Source organism: Sinohyriopsis cumingii, chromosome 12 (genome assembly GCF_028554795.1).
Source record: "Sinohyriopsis cumingii isolate HCF-2022 chromosome 12, ASM2855479v2, whole genome shotgun sequence".
Lineage (NCBI taxonomy): Eukaryota > Metazoa > Mollusca > Bivalvia > Unionida > Unionidae > Sinohyriopsis > Sinohyriopsis cumingii.
In genome coordinates this window covers 4,143,769-4,170,922 of record NC_142972.1, presented here as the reverse complement: position 1 = coordinate 4,170,922, position 27,154 = coordinate 4,143,769, and the positions used below count along the sequence as shown (strand labels likewise).

At 36.8% G+C, this 27,154-nt stretch overlaps 1 protein-coding gene across 1 annotated transcript in view; it reads right to left on the bottom strand.

The window, feature by feature from the left end:
- Positions 1 to 27,154, bottom strand: part of LOC149785931 (uncharacterized) — a 66,441-nt gene that overhangs the window by 6,580 nt on the left and 32,707 nt on the right. Inside the window, exons 7-9 of the mRNA XM_089976167.1 lie at positions 18,099 to 18,168; positions 14,839 to 14,875; positions 204 to 267 (exon numbers count right to left, since the gene is read on the bottom strand). Of these exons, the coding sequence (XP_089832293.1) occupies positions 204 to 267; positions 14,839 to 14,875; positions 18,099 to 18,168 (171 nt within the window). The remainder of the gene's footprint in view (positions 1 to 203; positions 268 to 14,838; positions 14,876 to 18,098; positions 18,169 to 27,154) is intronic.

Genomic DNA, 27,154 nt, shown 5'->3' with positions numbered 1-27,154 from the left:
ATAATGTGCCAGTATATCAAGGTCTATGTTGTTTGCTCCACATTATGCAATAGCAGATCTGGGTCTATGCAGTTTGCAGTTGAACTAGACTTGTAAGTTAGTCTATAAAGTACAATGTTTTGGTACTGGTTGAGGATGTCATATAAAATGGGTAGCTTCTCTTGAGAAGAGTCCCTCAATAAAAAAAATCAATGACAACAAACCTTTGAATAAGCTTCCTCACTCAAGCCACCTCTCTTTTGCAATTCAGTAATTGTTACGCCAGGGCTATGAAAAAAAAGGAAACAAAATGAAGTTCAAACAATATGGAAGCAAGTGTCTGTTTTTATTTTATTACATTTATGAGAATAAAAAGCGTGTGTGTGTGTGTGTGTGTGTGTGTGTGTGTGATTTGGATTTTTTAACATAGCTTCAACATTTTTTCAGTCATATTGCTACCATGTCTGCAGTGTGACAGTTTATAATTTTTGTCTAGAACTGGGGCATCGTGTCGCAGACATGTAGCATGATGTCCCACCCAGTCACATTATCCTGACACCATGTCAACCAGTCCTAACACTAACCTTTTAAAACTGGGGGCCAAGCGAGGCAGTTGCTAGTACCATTTCTGTAAGTCTTTGGTCTGACTCAACCGGGGATCAAACCCATGACCTTCTGCATCTGAGGCAGATGCTCTAACCACTAGGCCACCAGAGCGGTCAAATATATAAATTCTATATGGCTGTATACTAATGCTCATGGAAAACTATTAGTTTCAGTAGTTTATACAGTTAATTATTATTAAGGTGATAAAAATGTTAAATGGTCAGAAATAAACCACCCCCACTGCACAGATTATTTAACTGACTTACAATTGCTTGGTGGATTATTTGTTATGACTCCTTTCAGTATCAGCTAATTTGCATAGGTAAAGTACGTGAAGTGAAAGAAAATGTATTACATGTACGCTTAATTGCCTTGAATGAGAATGTTCAAATCCTCTATGTGACATATTACTGGTTAGTTCATGATCAATGGCAAGATCTCTTTGAATCAGGAGTGTATAAAATACTAAACATAATTATTTTGGTAGTTGGAATCATGTAGAACTGAGATGATTATTTGAAGGCAAAAGGCAAACCTCAATCCAAAAAGTAACTACCATGTTTGTACAATCATTGGTAGACTACATTACAAGCGTTTAATAAGTGTTTAACTGCTATTTCATAGTCCAAAGCGCTTAATAAGTGTTTAACTGCTATTTCGTAGTCCAAAGCGCTTAATAAGTGTTTAACTGCTATTTCATAGTCCAAAGTGTTTAATAAGTGTTTAACTGCTATTTAATAGTCCAAAGTGCTTAATAAGTGTCTAACTGCTATTTCATAGTCCAAAGTGCTAAATAAGTGTTTAACTGCTATTTCATAGTCCAAAGCACTTAATAAGCGTTTAACTGCTATTTCATAGTCCAAAGCGCTTAATAAGTGTTTAACTGCTATTTCATAGTCCAAAGTGTTTAATAAGTGTTTAACTGCTATTTAATAGTCCAAAGTGCTTAATAAGTGTTTAACTGCTATTTCATAGTCCAAAGTGCTTAATAAGCGTTTAACTGCTATTTCAGTCCAAAGCGCTTAATAAGCGTTTAACTGCTATTTCGTAGTCCAAAGCGCTTAATAAGTGTTTAACTGCTATTTCATAGTCCAAAGTGTTTAATAAGTGTTTAACTGCTATTTAATAGTCCAAAGTGCTTAATAAGTGTTTAACTGCTATTTCATAGTCCAAAGCGCTTAATAAGCGTTTAACTGCTATTTCAGTCCAAAGCGCTTAATAAACGTTTAACTGCTATTTCGTAGTCCAAAGCGCTTAATAAGTGTTTAACTGCTATTTCGTAGTCCAAAGCGCTTAAAAAGTGTTTAACTGCTATTTCATAGTCCAAAGCGCTTAATAAGTGTTTAACTGCTATTTCGTAGTCCAAAGCGCTTAATAAGTGTTTAACTGCTATTTCATAGTCCAAAGTGTTTAATAAGTGTTTAACTGCTATTTAATAGTCCAAAGTGCTTAATAAGTGTCTAACTGCTATTTCATAGTCCAAAGTGCTAAATAAGTGTTTAACTGCTATTTCATAGTCCAAAGCACTTAATAAGCGTTTAACTGCTATTTCATAGTCCAAAGCGCTTAATAAGCGTTTAACTGCTATTTCAGTCCAAAGCGCTTAATAAGCGTTTAACTGCTATTTCGTAGTCCAAAGCGCTTAATAAGCGTTTAACTTCTATTTCATAGTCCAAAGTGCTTAATAAGTGTTTAACTGCTATTTCATAGTCCAAAGCGCTTAATAAGTGTTTAACTGCTATTTCATAGTCCAAAGTGCTTAATAAGTGTTTAACTGCTATTTCATAGTCCAAAGTGTTTAATAAGTGTTTAACTGCTATTTCATAGTCCAAAGCAGATCACAATCTAATGTATTTGTGGGTTGTTTTTCAGACTTGTATAAGAAAGTGTTCCAGAAAAGACAGTATTGCTAAGAAACTAAGTTGCAAAGGACAAGAAAACATAAAAATGGTCTTTGGTAAGTTTAAACAACAGTAACATCCAGCTTCTAATGAGTGCAAAGATGAATACTAAGGGACCATCTAGTTATTATTTGCAAAGGGGGCCTGGGGGGAGGGGTTCTGAACAAAAAAATTCTGACCTCCAAATAGGCAAAAATAATAAACACAACAAATTCTATGCATTAAAAATTAGTTCACAAAAAAAAGTATCTTGAGACAGAAGAAGCAAAAGTAACTTGGTTGGAAAAAAATTTGGCTTCATCCCATCCCTTTTCTAGATAATATGGTTGACACATAATGACACTTGACCAAATTTGAAACCTGCCACTGAATTACTGACTGCAGCAAAATCTGCATGCAGTTAGGACTGTATTTCACTGTCTAAAGACAGAAGCTTGACATATTTTTTATTTAATGTGTGTATCAGTGTGTAAACATATGTGTGCATCTGAGTGAGTGTATGATCTAATTATGACACAAGTCTACCAACAACTGTCTGTTTGAAAATATTGTAAAGGCATCAACAAAAACAGATAATTGTGTTTTCTTTTATTTTATTTATGAGTTTCTAGCCATTATCTATAGGCTTATATGAGTATACAACTTAGTCACAATTATATGATGTCACATTTTGGGGTCATTCACAATGACCCCACCACCCCCACCATCCCAGACTTCAAAAAGCACACTTTTTGCATCTCAAAATCCCCCATCATTGACTGGAAAGTTCGCAGGAATGAATCTGCAATAATGGTGGTTCTACTTTGTACCTGACTGTGACATAAGAATGTGCACAATAACTGACAGTTTTCACCATGTGAATGTGCACAATAACTGACAATGTGACAGTGTGAATGTGGACAATAAATGATAAATGACAGTGATAGTGTGAATGTGGACAATAACTGACAGTGTGAATGTGGACAATAAATGACAGTGATAGTGTGAATGTGCACAGTAACTGACAGTTTTCATCATGTGAATGTGGACAATAACTGACAGTTATGATGTGAATGTGCACAATAACTGACAGTGTGACAGTGTGAATGTGGATAATAAATGACAGTGATAGTGTGAATGTGCACAATGACTGACAGTTTTCACCATGTGAATGTGGACAATAACTGACAGTTATGATGTGAATGTTCACAATAACTGACAGTGTGACAGTGTGAATGTGGACAATAACTAACAGTGTGATAGTTTGAATGTGCACAATAACTGACAGCATAAATGTGGTTAGTAACTGACAGTATGATAACAAATGTGGCCAGTAACTGGCAGTAAAATATATAGAACTTGAATGTTGTGTACTATATATGAAATAAAAGCTTTCTTTAAAAAAATAAAAACCTGCTTAAAAACACATACATTCATTTATGTGTGGAAAAGGTGAAAAAATACGAGCCAATATTTTTAGGACTGTATTATAACAGTATAAGAATATCTTCACCAACTGTGCTTAGTTACAGTGTGCCTAGTGTAGTAAAAACACATCCTGAAAGACAACCCAACCTGCTAACAAAAATGGTGTCTCATCATATGAACCTGGTCTCTCAATTGAGGTAATTACATCATACATGTATATATTTTAACTGAAGTGTACCATCATAAGAATGTCACCATACATGACAGGTGGTCTTACCAAACAGTGGTCTTTCAAGTCAGACTTAACTGTACTATGGACAAATAAACAAAGAATCATGCAGAACTTTTAATACATAGGACTCTATAATATTATGATTACTACCATACATACTTGCTTATAGGAGGCCCCGAGTGGCCGAGTGGTCTAAAGCGCTCTTCGTTACGAATCACTGCCATCTCACCTCTGTCTGCGTGGGTTCGAGTCCAGGATTTGGCTAATGTGGATATGTGAGAAAGCTTGCCAGTAGCTTATCGTGGGTCAGTGGTTCTTTCCGGGGTTTTCCCGGGTTCTTCCTCCACCATTAATACTGGCCGCCATGTATAGCCTATCGTGTGCTGAAAAATGGCATTAAACCCTACAACAACAACAACTTGCTTATAAGTCGATTCAAACGGCAAACAACAAGGATCAAAGGGTCTATGTTCCTTGTTCTACCGATCTGACTCCTAACCAACTACACATGCCCAGAACTGCTGTACAGTTACACTATGTGACAGCATATCTGGGTCTGTTTAGTTTTTGCAGTTGCACTTGTCTTATAAGTGAGCATATACTGTACGAAATCTTACAAAAATTACTAAATGATCAACAGGAACTTAGAAACAGTTACATAGTGGAGTTCCCTGCTCTGGTGGCCTAGTGATTAGAGCGTTCGCCTCGGATGCGGGAGGTCATGGGTTTGATCCCCAGCCGAGTCATACCTAAGAGTTACAAAATGGTACTAACAGCTGCCTCGCTTGGCGCTCAGCATTAAGAGGTTAGTGTTAGGAATGGTTGGCCTGGTATCAGGATAATGTGACTGGGTCGGACATGATGCTACATGTCTATGGTATGATGCCCCAGTGCTATACATAACTATAAACTGCCACACTGCAGACATCGTAGCGATATGACTGAAAAATTGTTAAAGCTACATTAAAAATCCAAATCACATCGCATAGTAGAGTTCAATGAGTAAATCTTTCCAGCAATATAAACATTAATTTGATTAAAGGATTTGATTCTTAACTCACTAAACTCACACCAGAAATGTTGAATATAATGCTTTGCACTTCAAACACAATCAACAGGAAAATGTACCTAGAATCACACTTGACTTTCACATTATACTTGGCCACAGGCAGCATCTGTCAATTAACTCAAGTCTACTGCATGAAAATAATTGCAATGAACCACTCAAAAATGTGATCATCAGCTAAATGGGAATGACATTCCAACCTAAAGCCTATGACTGAATGTTCTTAAACTACAACTCAGCAACTATAACACATTAATAGGAACCACTTAATTTTCCCTAATTATATTATGCTGAATTTTACCATGTGAGCCATTCCACCCTCTTTGTGACATCTGCTACTTCAGATGATGTATATGTAACAGTCAATTACCATGCCTAATAACATAACAGTCAATTACCATGCATAATTACATAACAGTCAATTACCATGCGTAATTACATAACAGTCAATTACCATGCCTAATTACATAACAGTCAATTACAATGCCTAATAACAAAATAGTCAATTACCATTCCTAATTACATAACAGTCAATTACCATACCTAATTACATAACAGTCAATTACCATGCCTAATTACATAACAGTCAATTACCATGCCTAATTATATAACATCAAACAAGAATAGTCACTGAATCTGGATCTTAATATTTTAAGCCAATTTGATAAGATAACCATCATTATCATGTAATCAAACAAAATACAATTTATATAATTCAATTTACTTTTTTAGCATGGCTAAATATTTACTAATTCATCCTTGTAGCTGCAAGAAAATGAGATAAAAAGCATAGACAAATGACAAAACATGCACTGGCACAGTGCCACTTGTAACAAATAGCTTTGACATCACAGTCCTTGTCTGATGACATCTTTTGCCAACTGACCAATAAAATCAATTATTTTCTTTAGTATAACAAGAAAATTTAGTCTAGCAACAGGGAGAATATATATATATATATATATATATATATATATATATATATATATATATATATATATATATGCATATGTGTGTGTGTGTGTGTGTGTATGAATATATAGATATATATGTTGTTGCTGTTGTGGGCTTTAACGCCATTTTTCAGCACATGATAGGCTATGCATGGTGGCCAGTATTAATGGTGGAGGAAGAACCCAGGAAAACCCCAGGAAGAACCACCGACCCATGACAACTACTGGCAAGCTTTCTCACATACCCACATTGCCCGAATCCTAGACTTGAACCCACGCAGACCGAAGTGAGATGGCAGTGATCCGTAATGGAGAGTGCTTTAGACCACTCAGCCACTCGGAGCCCCTAAATCTATATATATATAAATGTATGTATCTATATATGTATGTGTATATATGTATATATGAATGTGTATATATATGTGTGTGTACTGTTTGGGAATGATGACATGGACACTTGGATTGTTCATTAGAGTCAATCATGAGAGAACAGTGATGCAGTCTTGTGGCAGTTCCAGAAATATAGTTAATATAGTTGTGGGGTAAGCTTTTTAGAAAAGGGGAATGTGGGATGAAACTCCTTGTGAAGGTCCAGGAGGGCAAAGTCTCTGAAAGCTACTGCATTTTAAGCACTATCAGGGCATAATGAAAACAATCTTTGCAATGTTCCAGTTTCATTTGTGGGTGTGGGATGCTGTCTCTGCACCTGCAGTCATAAGTGTCAATGAAGTAAAGAAGGACTGGGTGATTCTCAAGTATGCTGTGCTCAACAATTACAGATTTCTTTCATCAACTGAATTACTGACAAAACTAGTTTCAATGAATGAATGGTACCAAAATGGGATTTGGGGGCCCCGAGTGGCCAAGTGGTCTAAAGCGCTCTCCATTACGGATCACTGCCATCTCACCTCTGGCTGTGTGGGTTCGAGTCTTGGATTCGGCCAATGTGGGTATGTGAGAAAGCTTGCCAGTAGCTTCTCAAGGGTTGGTGGTTCTTTCTGGGGATTTTCTGGGTTCTTCCTCCACCAATAATACTGGCCGCCATGTAAAGCCTATCATGTGCTGAAAAATGGCGTTAAACCCTACAACAACAACAACAACCAAAATGTGATTTAATTGATAGAAATTTCACAGGTACTTCCCATGTCAAGCATGAAGTGTAAGCGTTGATTTTTATGCCAGAATTTAAACAAATCTGCAGTGCAGTCTTTGTGTTGACACTCATGACTAAATTATAAGAAGACATTTTGTTCTTGCTGACATTAGAGATGTTGATCCAATGCCAGCAGTCACGAAATGGAAGGAAATTCAAAATGGATATCTGTATCAACAAAACAAAGAGAATACTTTCACCAAACTATTGAATGTTGAGGTGAGTGGATTTTGCATTGCAACATCTTGATTGGTGATAGGAATACTATTTAAATATATTCTGTTTAAACCCCACCCCTAGAAATGTAACTTGTGCGGAAAGCCATAGCAACTGTGTTTGTGCATGTTTGTATGTGTTTTTTTATTTTGAATGCAGCTTTAACAATTTGAGTCATATTGCTACAATGTCTGCAGTGTATAAGTTTATAGTGATAAATTCATATATATATATATACATATATATATATATATATATATATATATATATATATATATATATATATATATATATATATATAGTTTGATGTAAAATACTTATGTAATAGAGCATGAGAAGTGTTCTAGTAATTGCAAAGCCAAGTGTCAAGTGGGTCATTATTGCCAATTTATCTTCATAGAACATGGAATTACACACTCATAAAACCTAAATATTTTGTTTTGTGAGAGTTTTTATTAAAACAATTTCATTATATTCTCAAATGTCCTGTATTGGTCAATAGGAGGTTTTCTTCAAAAGTAAAATGTATGATGTACAGAACAAGCTGATTAGATCCTGTCTCAAGCCTGTTTTATGTGGCATATTGTAACACATGACAAATAGTAACACTGAACAAGAGTATTTTGGGCATCAAATTAGCATAACTTTCCATAATGGCAACATTAATGTCTGTTTTTTTTTTTAATTTTATCTTGAATGTATCAGTGGAGGGCATAAAAAATGGAGAAAGGATGACATTAAAAGAGTGATTAAAATGTTCCAAAGCTAATCAGTACCCTACCCTAATTATTGGTTTATGGGTTGCACTGAGGTTCATGTAATTGTCCATTAAACATCTTATAAAGATGCTAATGCTAAATTTTATCCCCATGTCTGTGATGAAGCAAATAAAGCAGACTAAAAACTAAAATGTGATACAACTCCAATGTCTTTGACACTGAAGAAATATTCATGACTTAAAAGCAACACAAAAAAGCCCCCTCATAAAGATATAATTCAAATTACAACCAGGGTTGCCAGTAGCTTCTTGTGGGTTGGTGGTTCTTTCCGGGGTTTTCCCGGGTTCTTCCTCCACCATTATTACTGGCCGCCATGTATAGCCTATCGTGTGCTGAAAAATGGCGTTAAACCCCAGAACAACAACAACAACCAGGGTCCAAGGTGACTGAGTGACCTAAGGCACTGGTTGTTACAAATCACTGATATCTCATCTCTGTCCACATGAGTTTGAGTCTTGGGTTTACCATATGTCCTTGCCAATAAGTTGAGTCAAACTGCAAACAAGAAGATCCTAATCTGCCATAACATAATGCACCTGCAGATTTGGGTCTGTTTGTTCTATTGATTACTCCTAGCAAACTGCACAGACCCAGATCTCCCAACATATTATGTGCCAGCAGATCTGGGTCTGTACAGTTTGCAGCAGGACTCATCTTATAAGTGAATATATACAGTAAGTCCAATGTGATTATGTAAGAAAACCTGCCAGTGGCTTCTGTGGGTTGATGGTTCCCTCCCACCCACCCCCTGTTTTCTCTGGGTTCTTTTTTAGGGGATATACTCGCCTACATATATTGCCTATCATGACCTGAAAAATGGTGTCAAACCCACACCAACAACAAATAATATTATCTGATGTAATTGTAAACCTCATAACAAATTTCAGCAAAAATATGTATACTGAATGTCTAAAGCGGTTGATTTAGCAGTATTAGCCCACTTGCATAAAAACACTATTTATTTTAGTCCAAATGCAATAAGAAAACAAATTCAATTCTACTGTAGGACAGAGCAATGGCTTAAAATTGTATGACTGTAGATTTATTGACATAGTGTCAATACCTGCTGTAGCTAATACAAGTTAAATCACAGAACCATCAATCCCATACACTTCTGGTTATTATGAATTTGCTTCCTATCTTTGTTGCTTGACCAACTACATTTGTTTCATTGTTTTGGTATTGATATTGGAGCCATTAGCAATCAATTTCAATCATCTTGAAATTTTTCTGCTGAAAACCTGTGATGATGGCATGGATTATAGCAGTATATCACTGTATTGTTCATGTATAATAATGTGTGCATTGTACATGTATATTACTGTGTACTGTACATGTGTATCACTATTGTACATTTTTATCACTGTATATTGTTCATGTATAATAATGTGTGCATTGTACATGTATATTACTGTGTACTGTACATGTGTATCACTATTGTACATTTATATCACTGTATATTGTTCATGTATAACGAAGTGTGCATTGTACATGTATGTTACTGTGTACTGTACATTTATATCACTATTGTGTGAGTGTGTGTGATTTAAATTTTTAACGTAGCCTTTAACAATTTTCCAGTCATATCGTTATGATGTCTGCAGTGTGGCAGTTTATAGTATGTCTAGCACTGGGGCATCAAGCTGCAGACATGTAGCGCAATGTCCCACCCAGTCACATTATCCTGACACCAGGCCAACCAGTCCTAACACTAACCTCTTAATGCTGAGCGCCAAGCGAGGCAGCTGTTAGTACCATTTTTGTAAGTCTCTGGTATGACTCAGACAGGGATCGAACCCGCAACCTCCTGCATCCGAGGCGGACGCTCTAACCACTAGGCCACCAAAGCGGTCTATATCACTATTGTACATTTATACCACTATATTGTACATGTATACTGATGTGTGAATTTACATGCATATTACTGTGTACTGTACATGTATATCACTATTGTACATTTCTATCACTGTATATTGTATATATATATATATTGCTGTGTATTGTACAAGTATAATGCCATGTATATGCCAAATTTGAATCATACTATCATTTACTGCCATTTTTATCACAATAATTAAATATGGTTAGCAGCCCACTAGAAACAAGTGCAAATTAACTTCATAACACAGTTGATTTATTTTCTATTTCATTTACAATATCAGGCCAGGGTTCATTCTATAAATGAAATATGAACTTGATCAAATGGGAATAACTATCTAAATCGACAAGGGATTTAACAAAGAAACAAAAAGGTTGCATTTACAAGTCTGATGGGCTTTGTGTGATTCTGTGAAAGTTATTATAATTCTCTCCTATAACACTGTATGAAAGTTATTTTAATTCTCTCCTATAGCACTGTATGAAAGTTATTTTAATTCTCTCCTATAGCACTGTATGAAAATTACTAAAAAGTCTCTCCCATAGCACTGTATGAATGTTTTGATAATTCCCTCCTTTAGCACTGTAAGAATGTTATTAATTCCTTCCTTTAGCACTCTATGAACATTATTATAATTCTCTCTTATAGTACTGTATCAAAGTTACCAAAATTCTCTCCCTTAGCACTTTATGAAAGTTAGTAAATTTCTCTCCTATAGCACTGTATGAATGTTATTATAAATCTTTCCTATATCACTGTATGAATGTTATTATAATTCTCTCCTATAGCACTCTATGAATGTATTATAATTCCCTCCTATAGCACTGTATGAATTTCCTCCTATAGCATTATATGAACATTTGAAACGTGAAATTTGACAAGTTAATACATTTCCATTTCATTCCAGAAGCAAAACCAAAAGAAAAAGAATATTAAAAGATATCAACACATAATCTGAATGCAATGTTTAGGCCGTAACAATAAATGACAAGATGACAAATGAAACTTAAACATGAATGGAATGCAAATATGAGATTTGGCAAAATTACCATTTCGAGTCTTATCAAGCATAATACTGGATAGATTTGGTAAAACTGCCAAAACTGCCATTCATGGATCTGTATGAAGTCCAATACCAAAATTGATAGAAAAGAAACATGCAGTAAAGATAATAAACTACCTACACCCAATACAGTGGGGGTGTGTGCATCAAAATAACTTCTTGATAATGGAAATGGTAATTTGTTTCCTCAATGTAACTAAAGACATGTCAATAAAAAATGTCAGATATATGTAACCACTGGATACCTATTTGATTTTGACTAATATCCACTCCATGGTTCCAATGGTGTCATTGCAATGAATCTGTACTAAACTCAACACAATTCAGATGAATTAGACTATACTGTACGTAAGAATATCATATAACAGGTACATATCACAGACAAAATTTAACAATTTTATTTTGAAAAAAATTAGATATTTTTGGTGAGTTACATTTAATAGTAGACTCAGAGAGGTTTATAATGATTAAGCAAGTCAATTTAACAGGATTTATTTTCACAATCTCAATCTGAGACTAATAAATCATTTAACTCCCCCCACCACAAGCATTTCCAACCATATGATAATGGGGGTGCATGGGGGGTATCAAATTTACCATGCATAATGTGCACCCAAATGCAAACAGCACTGACCCAAATCTACTGTTGTGCCAGCTGTTAGACCCAGATCTACTGTTGTGCCAGCTGTCAGACCCAGATCTACTGTTGTGCCAGCTGTCAGACCCAGATCTACTGTTGTGCCAGCAGATGGATCCAGTTATACCATTGTGATAGCCCATGGACCCAAATTAACCTTAGTTTTGTATGTCAAGCATTAAGACACAGATGTACCTCTGTGCTATCTGACAGCTGACAGACCCAGATGTACCTCTGTGCTATCTGACAGCTGACAGACCCAGATGTACCTTTGTGCTATGTGACAGCTGACAGACCCAGATGTACCTTTGTGCTACTTGACAGCTAACAGACCCAGATGTACCTTTGTGCTATCTGACGGCTGACAGACCCAGATGTACCTTTGTGCTATCTGACAGCTGACAGACCCAGATGTACCTTTGTGCTATCTGACAGCTGACAGACCCAGATATACCTTTATACAAGCTGACAGGCACAGATTTACTTTAGTCTGTATAAGCTGATAAACCCAGATCTACTTTAGCTTGCACAAGCTGACAGACCCAGATCTACTTTAGTTTGTGCAAGCTGACAGACCCAGATCTACTTTAGTTTGTACAAGCTGACAGACCCAGATCTACTTTAGTTTGTACAAGCTGACAGACCCAGATCTACTTTAGCTTGCACAAGCTGACAGACCCAGATCTACTTTAGTTTGCACAAGCTGACAGACCCAGATCTACTTTAGTTTGCACAAGCTGACAGACCCAGATCTACTTTAGTTCGTACAAGCTGACAGACCCAAATCTACTTCAGTTTGTACAAGCTGAAAGACCTAGATCTACTTTAGTTTGCACAAGCTGACAGACCCAGATCTACTTTAGTTTGTACAAGGTGACAGACCCAAATCTACTTCAGTTTGTACAAGCTGACATACCCAGATCTACTTTAGTTTGTACAAGCTTACAGACCCAGATCTACTTTAGTTTGTACAAGCTGACAGACCCAGATCTACCCAAATGCTAGCATATAGATGCAGCTCTACCACTGTCAGCAAAAACTGACTCAGACTTACCTTCCTGCCAGCAGACAAACCCAGATCTACCATTATGCCTACTAATTTAAATTAACAAAATCAAATTAAACAAGGAATAAAAAGTGGATAATACCATTGCTCATGGCCTTGCATCCAGTGTTTGACTAAATTACACTCTGACTATAAGACCATTCATTATAACACAGTTCCTGTTCTATGATGTTCCTGGTCATACACAGCATCCTAACAAGTGGCAGTTAAATTGCATGCATGTACATGATTATAAGAGGGTGTCACTATAAGGTTGTTTATTCCATGGCTTTATTATTAAAGTACAATAGAGTAGTATACTCCATGGGTTCCATGGATAGCTTTAAAACGTGGGAATATGGAGGCAGTCTCACTGTTTGGTGGTATACTCCATGGCTTCCACTGACAACATTAGGAGGGAATTTGGTGGCAGTATCACTACTTGGCAGTATACTCCATGATTTCATTGGATAACATTATAAAGAGGGAGTCTGGCTGCAGGTGGTATACTCCATGGGTTCCATGGATAGCATTATGAGTGTATGGTGGCAGTCTCAATATTAGGCAGTATACTCCAAGGGTTCCAAGGATATCGTTATAATGAAGAATTAAGGTGGCAGTATTATGATTAGGTGGAATACTCCATGCCTTCATGGATAGCATTATAATGAGAGAATACTGTAGCAGTCTCACTATTAGGTGGTACACTCCATGGCTTACAAAGACATCATTATAATGAGAACAGTGACAGCATCACAATAATATGGTCCACTCAACAGTTTCTATGAGGGCAATGTGGCAGTCTCACAATAAGTAGTATAATCTACAGTCACTATAATAAGGGATTACTGCAGCAATTTCATTATAAGGCAGCATACCCTGGCTTCCACTGACAACATTATTATACACAGCCAGTGTATTATGTACCTCATTATAAGGCAGTCACTCTATATGGCATATTTTATATAGCTCCAAATGGACAGCATTATAATAAGGGAGCAATGTAATATGTACTTCATTACAAGGCAGTCACTCTATATGGCATATTTTATATAGCTCCAAATGGACAGCATTATAACAACGGAGCAATGTAATATGTACTTCATTATAAGGCAGTCACTCTATATGGCATATTTTATATAGCTCCAATTGGACAGTATTATAATAAGGGAGCAATGTAATATGTACTTCATTATAAGGCAGTCTCACAATAAGATGGCATACTGTATGGTTCCTATGGACAGCATTATAAAAAGAGAACACTGTATCATGTATTTCTTTATAAGCGAGTCATGGACCACTCAGATGGCTTAAGTGACTAGAGCATCCACCATGGATGCAGGAGATCACAGGTTCAAACCCCGGCAGAGTCAGACCAAAGACTTACAAAAATGCCTCAGTTGTAGACAACACTCTAAACTGCTACACAGCAAGCATCATACTGCTATGACTCAAAACTAGTTAAAGTTATATTAAAACTCCAAATCAGAGACATAAGCCAGTCATGCTATATGGTATAATTTATATAGCTCCCAATCGACAGCATCATAATAAGGAAGCACTGTATTATGTACTTCATTATAAAGTAATCTCATCATAATACAGAATATTATATGGCTTCCATGGACAGCATTGTAATGGGGGATTACTGCACTTGTATTTCTATATAATAATTTTAATTCCATCATTACTGTTATTTATACACTGTTTAAATAACTTCAACTGTAACAACTTACATGTATCTGGAAATCATTTCCCCCTTATGTCTTACATACAGGTATATATTAATTTTCACTTTCTACAACAATGTCATGATCTTCCAGTTGCTTCAACTCAATATATAACAGTTCTATCTCAAAATAAGATTCAAATTATTACTTTAATAAAATCAATTTAAAATAAATGTTTCAAACTATACTTACTTAACACAGTTAACTCTTACTTTCTTTGGAGCAAGTTCTGAAAACAGAAATCAAAGAAAACTAATCAATATAAAGAAAGCATTGAACAAAAAATACAGCATGGTTTTTAAAAGAAACATACTGAATAAAAGACACAAACTGAAACAAGATTCCCTTGATCTGACTAGTGCTCTACTAGCCAAAAAGAATGTCCAGGAATCCAAAATTAGAACATTTCTTCTTTATAACTGGGAATCATGGAAGCCCAGTATAAAAGAGCATTAGACTGAAAAATGAAGGGTCATGTGTTAATGCCCACCCAGTCCGTGTTAATGCCCACCCAGTCCAGACTGGATTAGTAACACACTTAGCTTCTATTTCATCTGCAGGATACAGCCAAGTTTCCAATTTTTTTTTTACATGATACAGCTAATAATGTGTCAAAAGATCCATTAAAAGCAACAAAGCCAAACCAAACCAATTCACTATAACTGCTGAATATCAAAACTAACTGATATTCTTGAGAAATTCCAACATGCCAAATTTGGCAACAAAACTATTTTCTTACATTTGAGTAATCATGTTCACAAGATACATGCAAGTACAACATAAAAATCTTTATCATGACTCTGACCTTCAATCTGATATTGAACTTGTATCACACAATGTTAAGATATAACCACATGCTAAGTTTGGATTAAATCTATTAAGTAACATTTTTTAACAAAAGTTATTTAGTGGTATCATTCAAGGTATTCTAAGGTTATATCCATAAATGGGGTTAAATGATAAAAATCAATTCACACTTGTTTATGTTATCATGTTTACAATCCAGTACAGACAAAAGTCTACACTAAGTCTGCTGACATTAAAATCAAATCCATAGTGATGTCAAGTTGTTCATTGGAATACAACTAAATACAAAGTCTGGATAAATTTCACCGGAATATCTGCAAGTCAGTGTTCCCAAGCTCAATGAAGAACAAAAATGCAAGCAATACCCTGCGACTTAATGAAGAACAAAAATGCAAGCAATACCCTGCGACTTAATTCCAAGGTTATTTAGATCTGGCTTTCAAAACTCCTTAACAAAAGTGCAGATATTCTTGTGATTAACACCTTTTTCATGCAAGAGAAGCAGTGATAACATGACCTTTTGAGATGGTTATCCTTCCATACTGGAGGTCAAATAATCACCATTTTCATGCAAGAGAAGCAGTGATAACATGACCTTTTGAGATGGTTATCCTTCCATACTGGAGGTCAAATAATCACCATTTTCATTAAAACTTGGTGCACAATGCTAACATTTTATAATGGAAACCCCATGTTAAAGAACCATGCAGGACAAGTAGCCATATAAAGATTTTCAGAATCAACATCAAGACAGCCATTTTGGATGCCATATCATAATTTTAATACATGAAAAACACTATACAACAGGAAAGAAGTAGCTAAAATATCACCTTTCCTTAAAGAGGACTATTTTCAACATCACCTTTCCTTAAAGAGGACTATTTTCAACATCACCTTTCCTTATAGAGGACTATTTTCAACATCACCTTTCCTTAAAGAGGACTATTTTCAACATCACCTTTCCTTAAAGAGGACTATTTTCAACATCACCTTTCCTTATAGAGGACTATTTTCAACATCACCTTTCCTTATAGAGAACTAGTGATAAAAAGATTAACAACATCACATGATATTTATTTAGAATCAAATAGATATCATAAGGTCTTTTACTGAATTAGCCTAATGTTGCTAAGTCCATCTGTTTAAAAGAATAATTGTAGCAATAAGAAAACTTTCAAAATGCCCACCATTAGCTGGCCATATTGTATGCTAGATCTGCAGTATTTTCATTCAGTACCAACCAGACATGATAATAAGTATTTTGGCAAAAATCCCTTGTATCTATAGCTATCTATTAGTGATAAAAGAAACTGATATCCTTTTTGGAGATCTGATCTCCACCAGTTTCATTTAGAATGGAGATCTGATCTCCACCAGTTTCATTTAAAATGGAGATCTGATCTCCACCAGTTTCATTTAGAATGGAGATCTGATCTCCACCAGTTTCATTTAGAATGGAGATCTGATCTCCACCAGTTTCATTTAGAATGGAGATCTGATCTCAACCAGTTTCATTTAGAAGTCTTTCAGTGAAAACCCAATGTAGATATGTACATATGTGCTGCAGGAGTTGCAATAACATTATTTTCAGATGGCTATTATACTGGCTACATTCGATGTCTGATTGCTACCATTTTTAATTTCAGATCAACTTGACATGATAAGAAGTCTTTCAGTGAAAGCCCCTTGTTAATATGACCATCCATTTTGAAGCAGTTGAAATAACAAGATTTTATAGATTATCCACCATGACAGCCCTATTAAGTGACGGTTGACACCATTTTTGTTTAGGACAAACAAGGCTGATAAGATGTCCTTTAATTATACATAAAAAACATGTTGATGAGACTATCTTTATAGAAGGTACAGGAATAAGAAGATTTCCAAGATGGACGCCAAGGTGGCTACAATGAATTTGAGATCAGCACCATTCTCATTTAAGAATCATAGAAAGTCTTTCAGTTAAAACCCCACACACATATTAAGAAGTCTTTCTGTGAAAACCCCAGGTAGATTTATATGGAAGATTAGCATTAGCAGCATTTTCAAAATATTTGATTTGTGAGGGGCACTATTTTCACTTAGAACCAGATAAACCTTGGGATTAATGCATTTGTAAACTTTCACTGAAATCCTCCCAGTAATTTAGGAGACGTTAAGCAATGACACACTTGTGCTAATGGATGCCAGACACCAGACAAAAGGTCACTATATAATCTAGATTGGTCTATGACCATTAGAACTGAAAATGACTTGACTGATGTAATACACTTTTCATGCATTTACATTTTTATGTGAAGTAACTAACATTTGTAGACAAGTACACATTTTTAACATTTCTCACAATGCAGAGCATTCTAACTTGAAGTATCTAAACATTTCCGTATAAAAATAATAATCAAAATCATAATCATAATTATAAGTTAAAGAAGCAGTCATAGTAGTATTAAACTAAAACTAGTAGTACTAGTACTATGGTCATTGAATAATCAATGTTGTATCCAAATGGAGATTTAAATTTTGTGGGGGTGAGGACATGGTGGGCATCTATGAGAGTAAACATTCTTCAAATAAAGATTCATATATTCTGGTGTTCTAGAACTGTAGCTGTAAACTATGCCTGAATGTCGGTACCAAATACTCACCTAGTGCTACGCATCTTGTGAACTGATCAACAGCACTCTTGGACATATTATATGCCAACACATTGGGGAACTAAAATACACAAAAGTTCAGAGAAAATTGATGCAGAAAACACATGTGAGAAACTCTAATTATGAGAACCATGTCCAAAGTAAGAGTGCAGTATACAGGCTGCCTAATTAGGTGTTAAATATACACATGCAACTTTTTATTTGATTGTTCTCTGAAATGTCGTATCCGATTAGCATTGTAAATCCAGTGTTTTTTTTAAAACTGACATTGGAATTTATCCTTCCTTAATTACAGGAATTTTGTATGATCAATTATGCAAATGCCAGCACAATCAGTCAATGGACATTTACACAAGTCAGATGAATAAATGATTGCAGGTGATGTTAGCCTCACTCAGATTAACATGTCAACTGGTGCCAGATCAAAAATTTTGGTGCATAACAAAAAATCACATCTTATTTATTCTCATGACAATTGTGGATATCAGTTTTAACTTAAAAGTGTTGTATTTTGATTGTGAGAGACAGAGCAAACCTTTATAAGCTTTTGTTATTTATTACATCATATACCATATTAACCCTACCTGCCTGTGCATTATGCAATGACAAATCAGAATCTATGTTGTTTTCAATTGGACTTAGCTTATAAGTAAGTATATATGGTACTGTATTGTATGGATAAATCATCAGAATGCCTGCACCTTCATTCTGCCAAGTGCTTACTAAATCCATCTTTGAGGTGACTATGTTTAGTGATTGTACCAACTCTTTTTGTAACAAGGTCCATTAATGTTATGTTTTCAATACATGCCTTTCTGTATGAGGCAGTTATTGACATTCTATGGTTATAATTTTAATGAAAACCAAGCTTACAAGGATGTAAAATTGATGCTTTAAAACATGAAGAAACTGGTGTAAACATGCTTCATCTAAAATAGTTCATCATTACACAGGCCGAATTTACAATCAAATTGCATGTGCACTGCATGATATCTAAGCCTGTGTACCATGTCTGTCTGGTGATAACTGACCAGTCAAGTATATTTTTCAGAAAATGGGGAATTATGCTTATTCTAAGATGTGGCCATATAATATTCAATTAAACTCAACAAACTGTGTACACAGCACATTACCAATATTGCATGGGATTGCAGGCTGTGATAGTGAAGTGACTGCAATTCCTTTAAATTATGTCACTTTATTTTTTAGATGTTGTTGTTGTTGTTGTGGGGTTTAACGCCATTTTTCAGCACATGATAGGCTATGTATGGCGGCCAGTATTAATGGTGGAGGAAGAACCCCGGAAAACACCAGGAAGAACCACCGACCCACGAGAAGCTACTGGCAAGCTTTCTCACATACCCACATTGGTCGAATCCTAGACTCGAACCCACGCAGACAGAGGTGAGATGGCAGTGATCCGTAACGGAGAGCGCTTTAGACCACTCGGCCACTCAGGGCCATTTTTTAGATGAAAAACCTTCATAAAAAATATCAAACAGCTAAGAAAAATGTGTCAAGTTCACGTTTCATGATTATGAATGTAGTTGTTTAATCCTGATTTGTGTGCTGCAATAAGATGAGCACCAACATGCATTATATAGGTCATGGATTAATGAATTTATTTCACTGGAGAACGATTTCTTTCAAGTACAAGTCAAGCATTACAAATATTATCAGTTTATGTGCCTATTATATTTTTTCAATTTACAAGCCTAGGAATATAATAACTGTATTGTTAGGTTTTTTAAATTTATCTGATGAAATTTTTCAGCATTTGACTGCATAAACAAAGACCAGTTCCTTCTTCTTTTACAAAGATTTCCACTCGAAGTGCATTACTGCATATACAAACAGTACAGTTATGGCAATACTCTTTTTTCAGCATGAAATAATAATAATTAAAATAATTAAAAAACTTATTGGTAAAAGCAGAAAAAGAAACTTCAGCTAGTCGTTTATACATTTAACTGATCACACATGTCAACACACCTTCAGCATCTTTCATGCATTTCATGTTTGCGTATATGAAGGTGTAATCTTATCCCTGTAATTATCTAACTGTGCTTAACCATCCATGGTCATCAGTAGATACTTTCCTGAAGGAATAACCAAAGAGTTGATCTGATCACTACTGAAAATGTTATTTTTATAATTCATTGTTTTAATAATGTCATAAACTGACAGATACCCTATTTGAACAATCAGTATATATTTCCTAACACCTACCAGTATTATGATTTTATCAAATTTGTCATATTCTCCCCTCCATGACGTGTACAATATGGATGATGAGGAAAAATTACCATCAACTTCCAAATCAAAACAGCTCATTTGCTTCAACTTTCCCACAAATATTTTAGGCAAAAAAGGTCCTGCCAACCCCAGTCAGTGATTTACGGCTTGATCATGACTTCATTATGATGAGTCCCATGACTTGTCATTCTGTCACGTATTTAAAAATGAAAATAATGAAGGGAAACGTTCCAATAATAATATTAATAAATCATTCATTATTAATGGAAAGGTTCAACTGTGAACATGCTGCTTATCATGAACTCCAAATGTCACAAAGAAGCTGTGGAAACACTGGTCACACTATCAAAAATAACAAAATGTACAGCAACACTCTGCTGCAAACGTACTCTAAAGAGAAAAAGTGAACAACTAGTGTCGGCTGAAGATCATCCCAAAATATTCACTTCCTTGCAAGGCAGAGATTAGCAATTATTTTGAAATGATAATGATCAGACAGAAATTCTAAAAAAATTGTGATGAAGATGATAAAAACGTGAGTGGGTGGATGAAAAGAACTGAATACAAACCATATGTACTCACATATAAGTCAAGTCAAACTGCGAACGACAAAAGATCTTGATTTGCCATCGTAAAAATGAGTCTGCAGATCAAAGTCAATGTTGTTTATTCTACTTATTACTCTTAACAAACTGCACAAATCTAGATCTGCCAGAGCATAAAGTGACAGCAGATCTGGGTCTGTGCAATTTGTAGTTGGACTCGTCTTTTAAGCGAGTACATATGGTATACATGTGCCCAAATGCACATAATGATTTATTACCGGTTTTATCTAACTCTGTGCATCAAGAAGCTGCACAGGATCTTTTTCGATTCTGAGTTCATTTCAATCATGACAGAGGAGACCACTGACTGGAAGAAGCTAATAAGTAATCCGACACGCTGATGAAAACTTATCACATGATCATGATGAACTAATGAAGACTCAGTGAGAGATATCAGAACAAATTTTTTATCAATTCTAGCAATTACATCAACTAAGCTTTGTTCAAAGGATAGTGGAAAATTGTCTTTCTTCACATCTGGATTAAGAAATTGATAATCTAGAGGTATACTGAGTAACAGTCTGTACATTTATGATCGGCACGCTTTATTAGTAACAGTCTGTATATTTATGATTGGCACGCTTTATTAGTAACAGTCTGTACATTTATGATCGGCATGCTTTATTAGTAACAGCCTGTACATTTATGATCGGCATGTTTTATTAGTAACTGTCTGTACATTTATGATTGGCATGCTTTATTAGTAACAGTCTGTACATTTATGATCGGCATGCTTTATTAGTAACAGTCTGTACATTTATGATCGGCATGCTTTATTAGTAACAGTCTGTACATTTATGATCGGCATGCTTTATTAGTAACAGTCTGTATATTTATGATTGGCACGCTTTATTAGTAACAGTGTACATTTATGATCGGCATGCTTTATTAGTAACAGTCTGTACATTTATGATCGGCATGTTTTATTAGTAACTGTCTGTACATTTATGATTGGCATGCTTTATTAGTAACAGTCTGTACATTTATGATCGGCATGCTTTATTAGTAACAGTCTGTACATTTATGATCGGCATGTTTTATTAGTAACTGTCTGTACATTTATGATTGGCATGCTTTATTAGTAACAGTCTGTACATTTATGATCGGCATGCTTTATTAGTAACAGTCTGTACATTTATGATCGGCATGCTTTATTAGTAACAGTCTGTACATTTATGATCGGCATGCTTTATTAGTAACAGTCTGTACATTTATGATCGGCACGCTTTATTAGTAACAGTCTGTACATTTATGATCAGCACGCTTTATTAGTAACAGTCTGTACATTTATGATCAGCACGCTTTATTGCCAGGCCTGGCCCTAGCATGTGCAGGGCCAAAGGCAGCAAGCGATGAGCATGGGGCCAAAAACAAAAAAATGCATTGCCTGAAAGTGCAGGGACCATTGGGCAGTTGCCTCATTCACCTTGCCCTAGGGCAGGGCCTGTTTACTGCTGCGGTCGAGAGGCAAGCCCAATGCTGAATTTTCAAAAGCAGTACAGCCATAAAAGCACACATGCAACTATATAATAGGAATATTTGTATATAGACTATATAATAGGGATATTTGCATATAGATTATGTAATGGGGATATTTTTATATAGACTATATAGTTGGGATATTTTTATACAGACTATATAATGGAGATATTTGTCTATAGACTATATAAGGGGATATTTGTCTATAAACTATATAATGGGGATATTTGTCTATAGACTATATAATGGGGATATTTGTCTATATACTATATAATGGGGATATTTGTCTATAAACTATATAATGGGGATATTTGTCTATAGACTATATAGTGGGATTATTTTTATATAGACTATATAATATGGATATTTTTATATGGACTATATTATGGAGATATTTGTATATAGACTATATAAAAGGGATATTTTTATATAGAATATATAGTGGGGATATTTGTGTATGAACTATATAGTGGGGATATTTGTATATAAACTATACAGTATGTAGACTACATAATGGAGATATCTGTATATAAACTTTACAGTGGGGATATTTGTATATAGACTTGTTGTCATTGTTGTAGGGTTAAATGCCATTTTTCTGCACAAGATAGGCTATACATAGCAGCCAGTATCAATGGTGGAGGATGAACCCTGGAAACCCCTAGAAAGAACCACCAACCCATGAGAAGCTACTGGCAAGCTTTCTCACATACCCACATTCAGGCCGAGCCCAAGAATGGAACCCACACAGACAGAGGTGAGATGGCAGTGATCCATAACAGGGCACCCTGTATCATCATAACCATCATCATCATCATTGGCGACTCAGTCTCGAAAGACCATGCGAATAGCGCCCTTGGGGTGTTGTCTGTCTCTGTTGGCATCGTCTGCTGTGACTGTGCAGACCTATACGTGAGTGACAGTCCCTATTGCAATTGATGCAGTTATACTGGGAAGTCTGTGTTACTGTGGTTGCTGCCACGTTCTTCTTTCTCTTACGTTTCTCCGCTGCCAATTGGCCTCTCCTCGCATCAGCGACTGATATGCCATTGTTTACCGTCAGTCTCCAGGTGCCTCAGTCCCTGGCCAGCTCTTCCCAGCCATCGGGTGAAATGTTGCATGCCTTCATGTCCCTTTTGCATACATCCTTGAAACGGAGTGAGGGGCGGCCAACTCTTCTCATGCCAGTGGCCAGCTGTCCATATAGGATATCCTTTGGCAGCCTTCCATCCTCCATGCGTCAGACATGTCCCAGCCATCGAAGGCGGCGTTTGCTCAACAGGGAGTACATGCTGGGGGTACTTGCACACTGCAGGATCTCGCTGTGTGGAACACGGTCTTGCCAGCTGATTTTCAGGATGCGTTTTAGGCACCGTATATGGAAGGAGTTGGGCCGGCGTTCTTGCCTCATGTAGGTACTCCAGGTCTCACTTCCATATAGAAGGGTGCTGAGAACGCAGGCCTGGTAGACTCGGACCTTGGTGTGCTCTGTCAGCGCGTTGTTTTCCCACACCCTCTTCGTTAATCGAGCCATGATGGTGTTTGCCTTTCCAAGCCTTCTGTCCAGCTCCATATCAATTGAGAGAGTGTTGCTGATGGTTGACCACAGGTAGGTAAAGTTGTTGACTGCTTCCAGGGTGACACCATTGATTTTGATGGAAGGGGCAATGGTGGTATCTTGCATGCTGACATTTGTTTTTTCCAAGCTGATGGTGAGACCAAACTGCATGCAGGCATCAGCAAAACGGTCTCCCAGTCTCTGGAGGGCTTCCTCGGTGTGGGTCACAAGAGCTGCGTCATCTGCAAAAAGCATCTCCCTGATGAGTACAGCTCTCACTTTGGTCTTTGAGCGCAGTCGTGCCAGGTTGAACAGCCTCCCGTTGGACCTGGTGTGTAGATATATGCCATCTGTGGACGTGTCGAAGGCGTAGGACAGGAGCAGGGAGAAGAAGATCCCAAAAAGTATTGGTGCCAGCATGCAGCCCTGCTTCACGCCACTGTTAATTGGGAAGGAGGTTGAGGAGGATCCATCATACAGGACTGTTCCCTTCATATCTGCATGGAAAGAGACTATCATGCTGAGGAGTTTTGGGGGGCACCCGATCTTACTCAGAAGTTCAAAAAGGCCCTTCCTGCTGACCAAGTCAAAGGCCTTGGTTAGGTCGATGAACATCATGTAGAGTGGTTGACCTTGCTCTCTACTCTTCTCTTGGAGTTGTTGTAGGGAGAAGATCATGTCTGTTGTCAACCTGCCTGCTCTGAAGCCGCACTGAGATTCCAGGTACACACGGTCCGCCAGCAACTGCAGCCTGTTGAGTAAGATGCGGGCGTACACTTTACCAACGATACTCAATAGCGAGATCCCTCTGTAATTATTACAGTCACTGCGGTCGCCCTTGTTTTTGTAAAGGGTCACAATTGTGGCATCGCGCATGTCATGGGGGACTACTCCTTCCTCCCAGCAGAGGCAAAGTAGCTCATGCAGTGGTTTAATCAATGTTGGTTTTCCACGTCTGATAGCTTCGGGCAGGATGCTGTCACTACCTGGTGCTTTGTCGTTTGGAAGGGAGTCGACTGCTTTGCTGAGCTCCTCTAAGGTTGGCACTTTGTCGAGCTCTTCCATGATGGGCAGATTCTTTATGCCGCTGAGGGCTGCATCGGTGACTGACGTTTCTCGGGAGTATAGCTCTGAGTAGTGCTCTACCCATCTGGCCATCTGTTGCCCACGGTCTGTGATCTTCTCTCCCATCAGAGATTTCAGGGGAGCGATCCCTTTCACTGTAGGGCCCAGAGCCTTCTTGATGCCACTGTACATACCTTGGATGTGTCCGGACTCAGCACTGCGCTGGATCCCTTCACACAGTTGTTGCCAGTACTCGTTCAAACACTGTCTAGCGATGCACTGGGTGTTACTTTGGGCATTTCTGAGAGCAGCAAGCGTCCGTTCATTGGGGCATTTTTTGTAAGCTATGAAGGCTTTTCGTTTCTCCTCGATTTGTGGTTCCATCCTTGATAGGTGTGCGTTGAACCAGTCCTGGCTGGGTCATTCCTTCTTGCCATAGCTGTACTGTAGATGGCACCCTTCATGGCATTCCACTTGGCTGTAGCATCATGCTCAGGCAGGTCCTGGAGAGCCTTGACCAGGGCAGACACATACTCCTCCACTTTGGCAGGAACTGACATCTGCGCGGTGTTTATGCGAGGACGTCCTTTTGGTTTGAGTGGTGTAGTGTGTGTGGGTGTAGTCGTACTCTGCTGCTCACGAGGGCATGGTCGGAGTCGCAGTCTGCACTGTGGTAGGTTCTGGTCGAGAGGACACTGTTAAGGGCAGAGCGCCTGGTGACGATATTGAGCACCTGGATATTGACTATATAATAGGGATGTTTGTATATAAACTATATAGTGGGGATATTTTTATATAAACTAAATGATGAGGATATTTGTATATAGACTATATAGTGGGGATATTTGTATATAGACCATATAGTGGGGATATCTGTATACAGACCATATGATGGGGGTATTTGTATATAGACTATATATTTTTATATAGACTATATATTTGTATATAGACCATATAGTGGGGATATTTGTATATAGACTATATAGTGGGGATATTTGTATATAGACTATATAGTGGGGGGGGCCCCGAGTGGCCAAGTGGTCTAAAGCGCTGTCCGTTAAGGATCACTGCCATCTCACCTCTGTCTGCATGGGTTTGAGTCTCGGATTCAGCCAATGTGGGTATGTGAGAAAGCTTGCCAGTAGCTTCTCATGGGTCGGTGGTTCTCTCCGGGGTTTTCCCAGGTTCTTCCTCCACCATTAATACTGGCCGCCATGTATAGCCTATCGTGTGCTGAAAAATGGCATTAAACCCTACAACAACAACAAAAAAATATAGTGGGGATATTTGTATATAGACTATATGATGGGGATATTTGTATATAGACTATATGATGGGGATATTTGTATATAGACTATATATTTGTATATCGACCATATAGTGGGGATATTTGTATATAGCCTATATTTATAGGTTACTGCATTTGTATGGGAAAATATGAATGAGTTTTGGAATGGAATACTGCATGACCTTGGGAGTGCAGTATATCCTTCCAACAAAACGAGTTCATATTTTCCCAAACAAATGCAGTAACCTTTTTATTATATGCTCATTTTTTTTATTCTACCTAAGGTTTAATTATATAAACAAAATACACTACAAGAAACAACGTAAATGAATGTATGCCACATTCCAAACTAAATACACAAGCACATATTCATCATTACACAAATCAACATTATTACTGCACACATAACTCCGCCCAGACAAATTTGAACTTAGTCACGTGCTCGACATAACTTTCAAAAGAAAATGGCATGTCTAGTTAAAATTGAAATTTGGAGTCATATTGTGAATGAATGTGCATTGCAACAACTTTTCCATTTTATCTGGAATGAATAGATTTTGTTATTTTTCTTGATTCTAGGAAATTTCGTGATTATGGACTGGATTTGTATGTGATGATTCCACATGAAATACATGAGATTTAATTAGCTAGGGAGAAGCGTGTTGACATCTGCAAATGTGTTTATGTTTCTGTCATTGAATGTCTGAAATCATAATGTGGGAAAAATATGAAGTCTTTCAATTGCAATTATCAAAAAGATGCTATGGAATTTAATGCTTATTTCATTTTGAGTGCA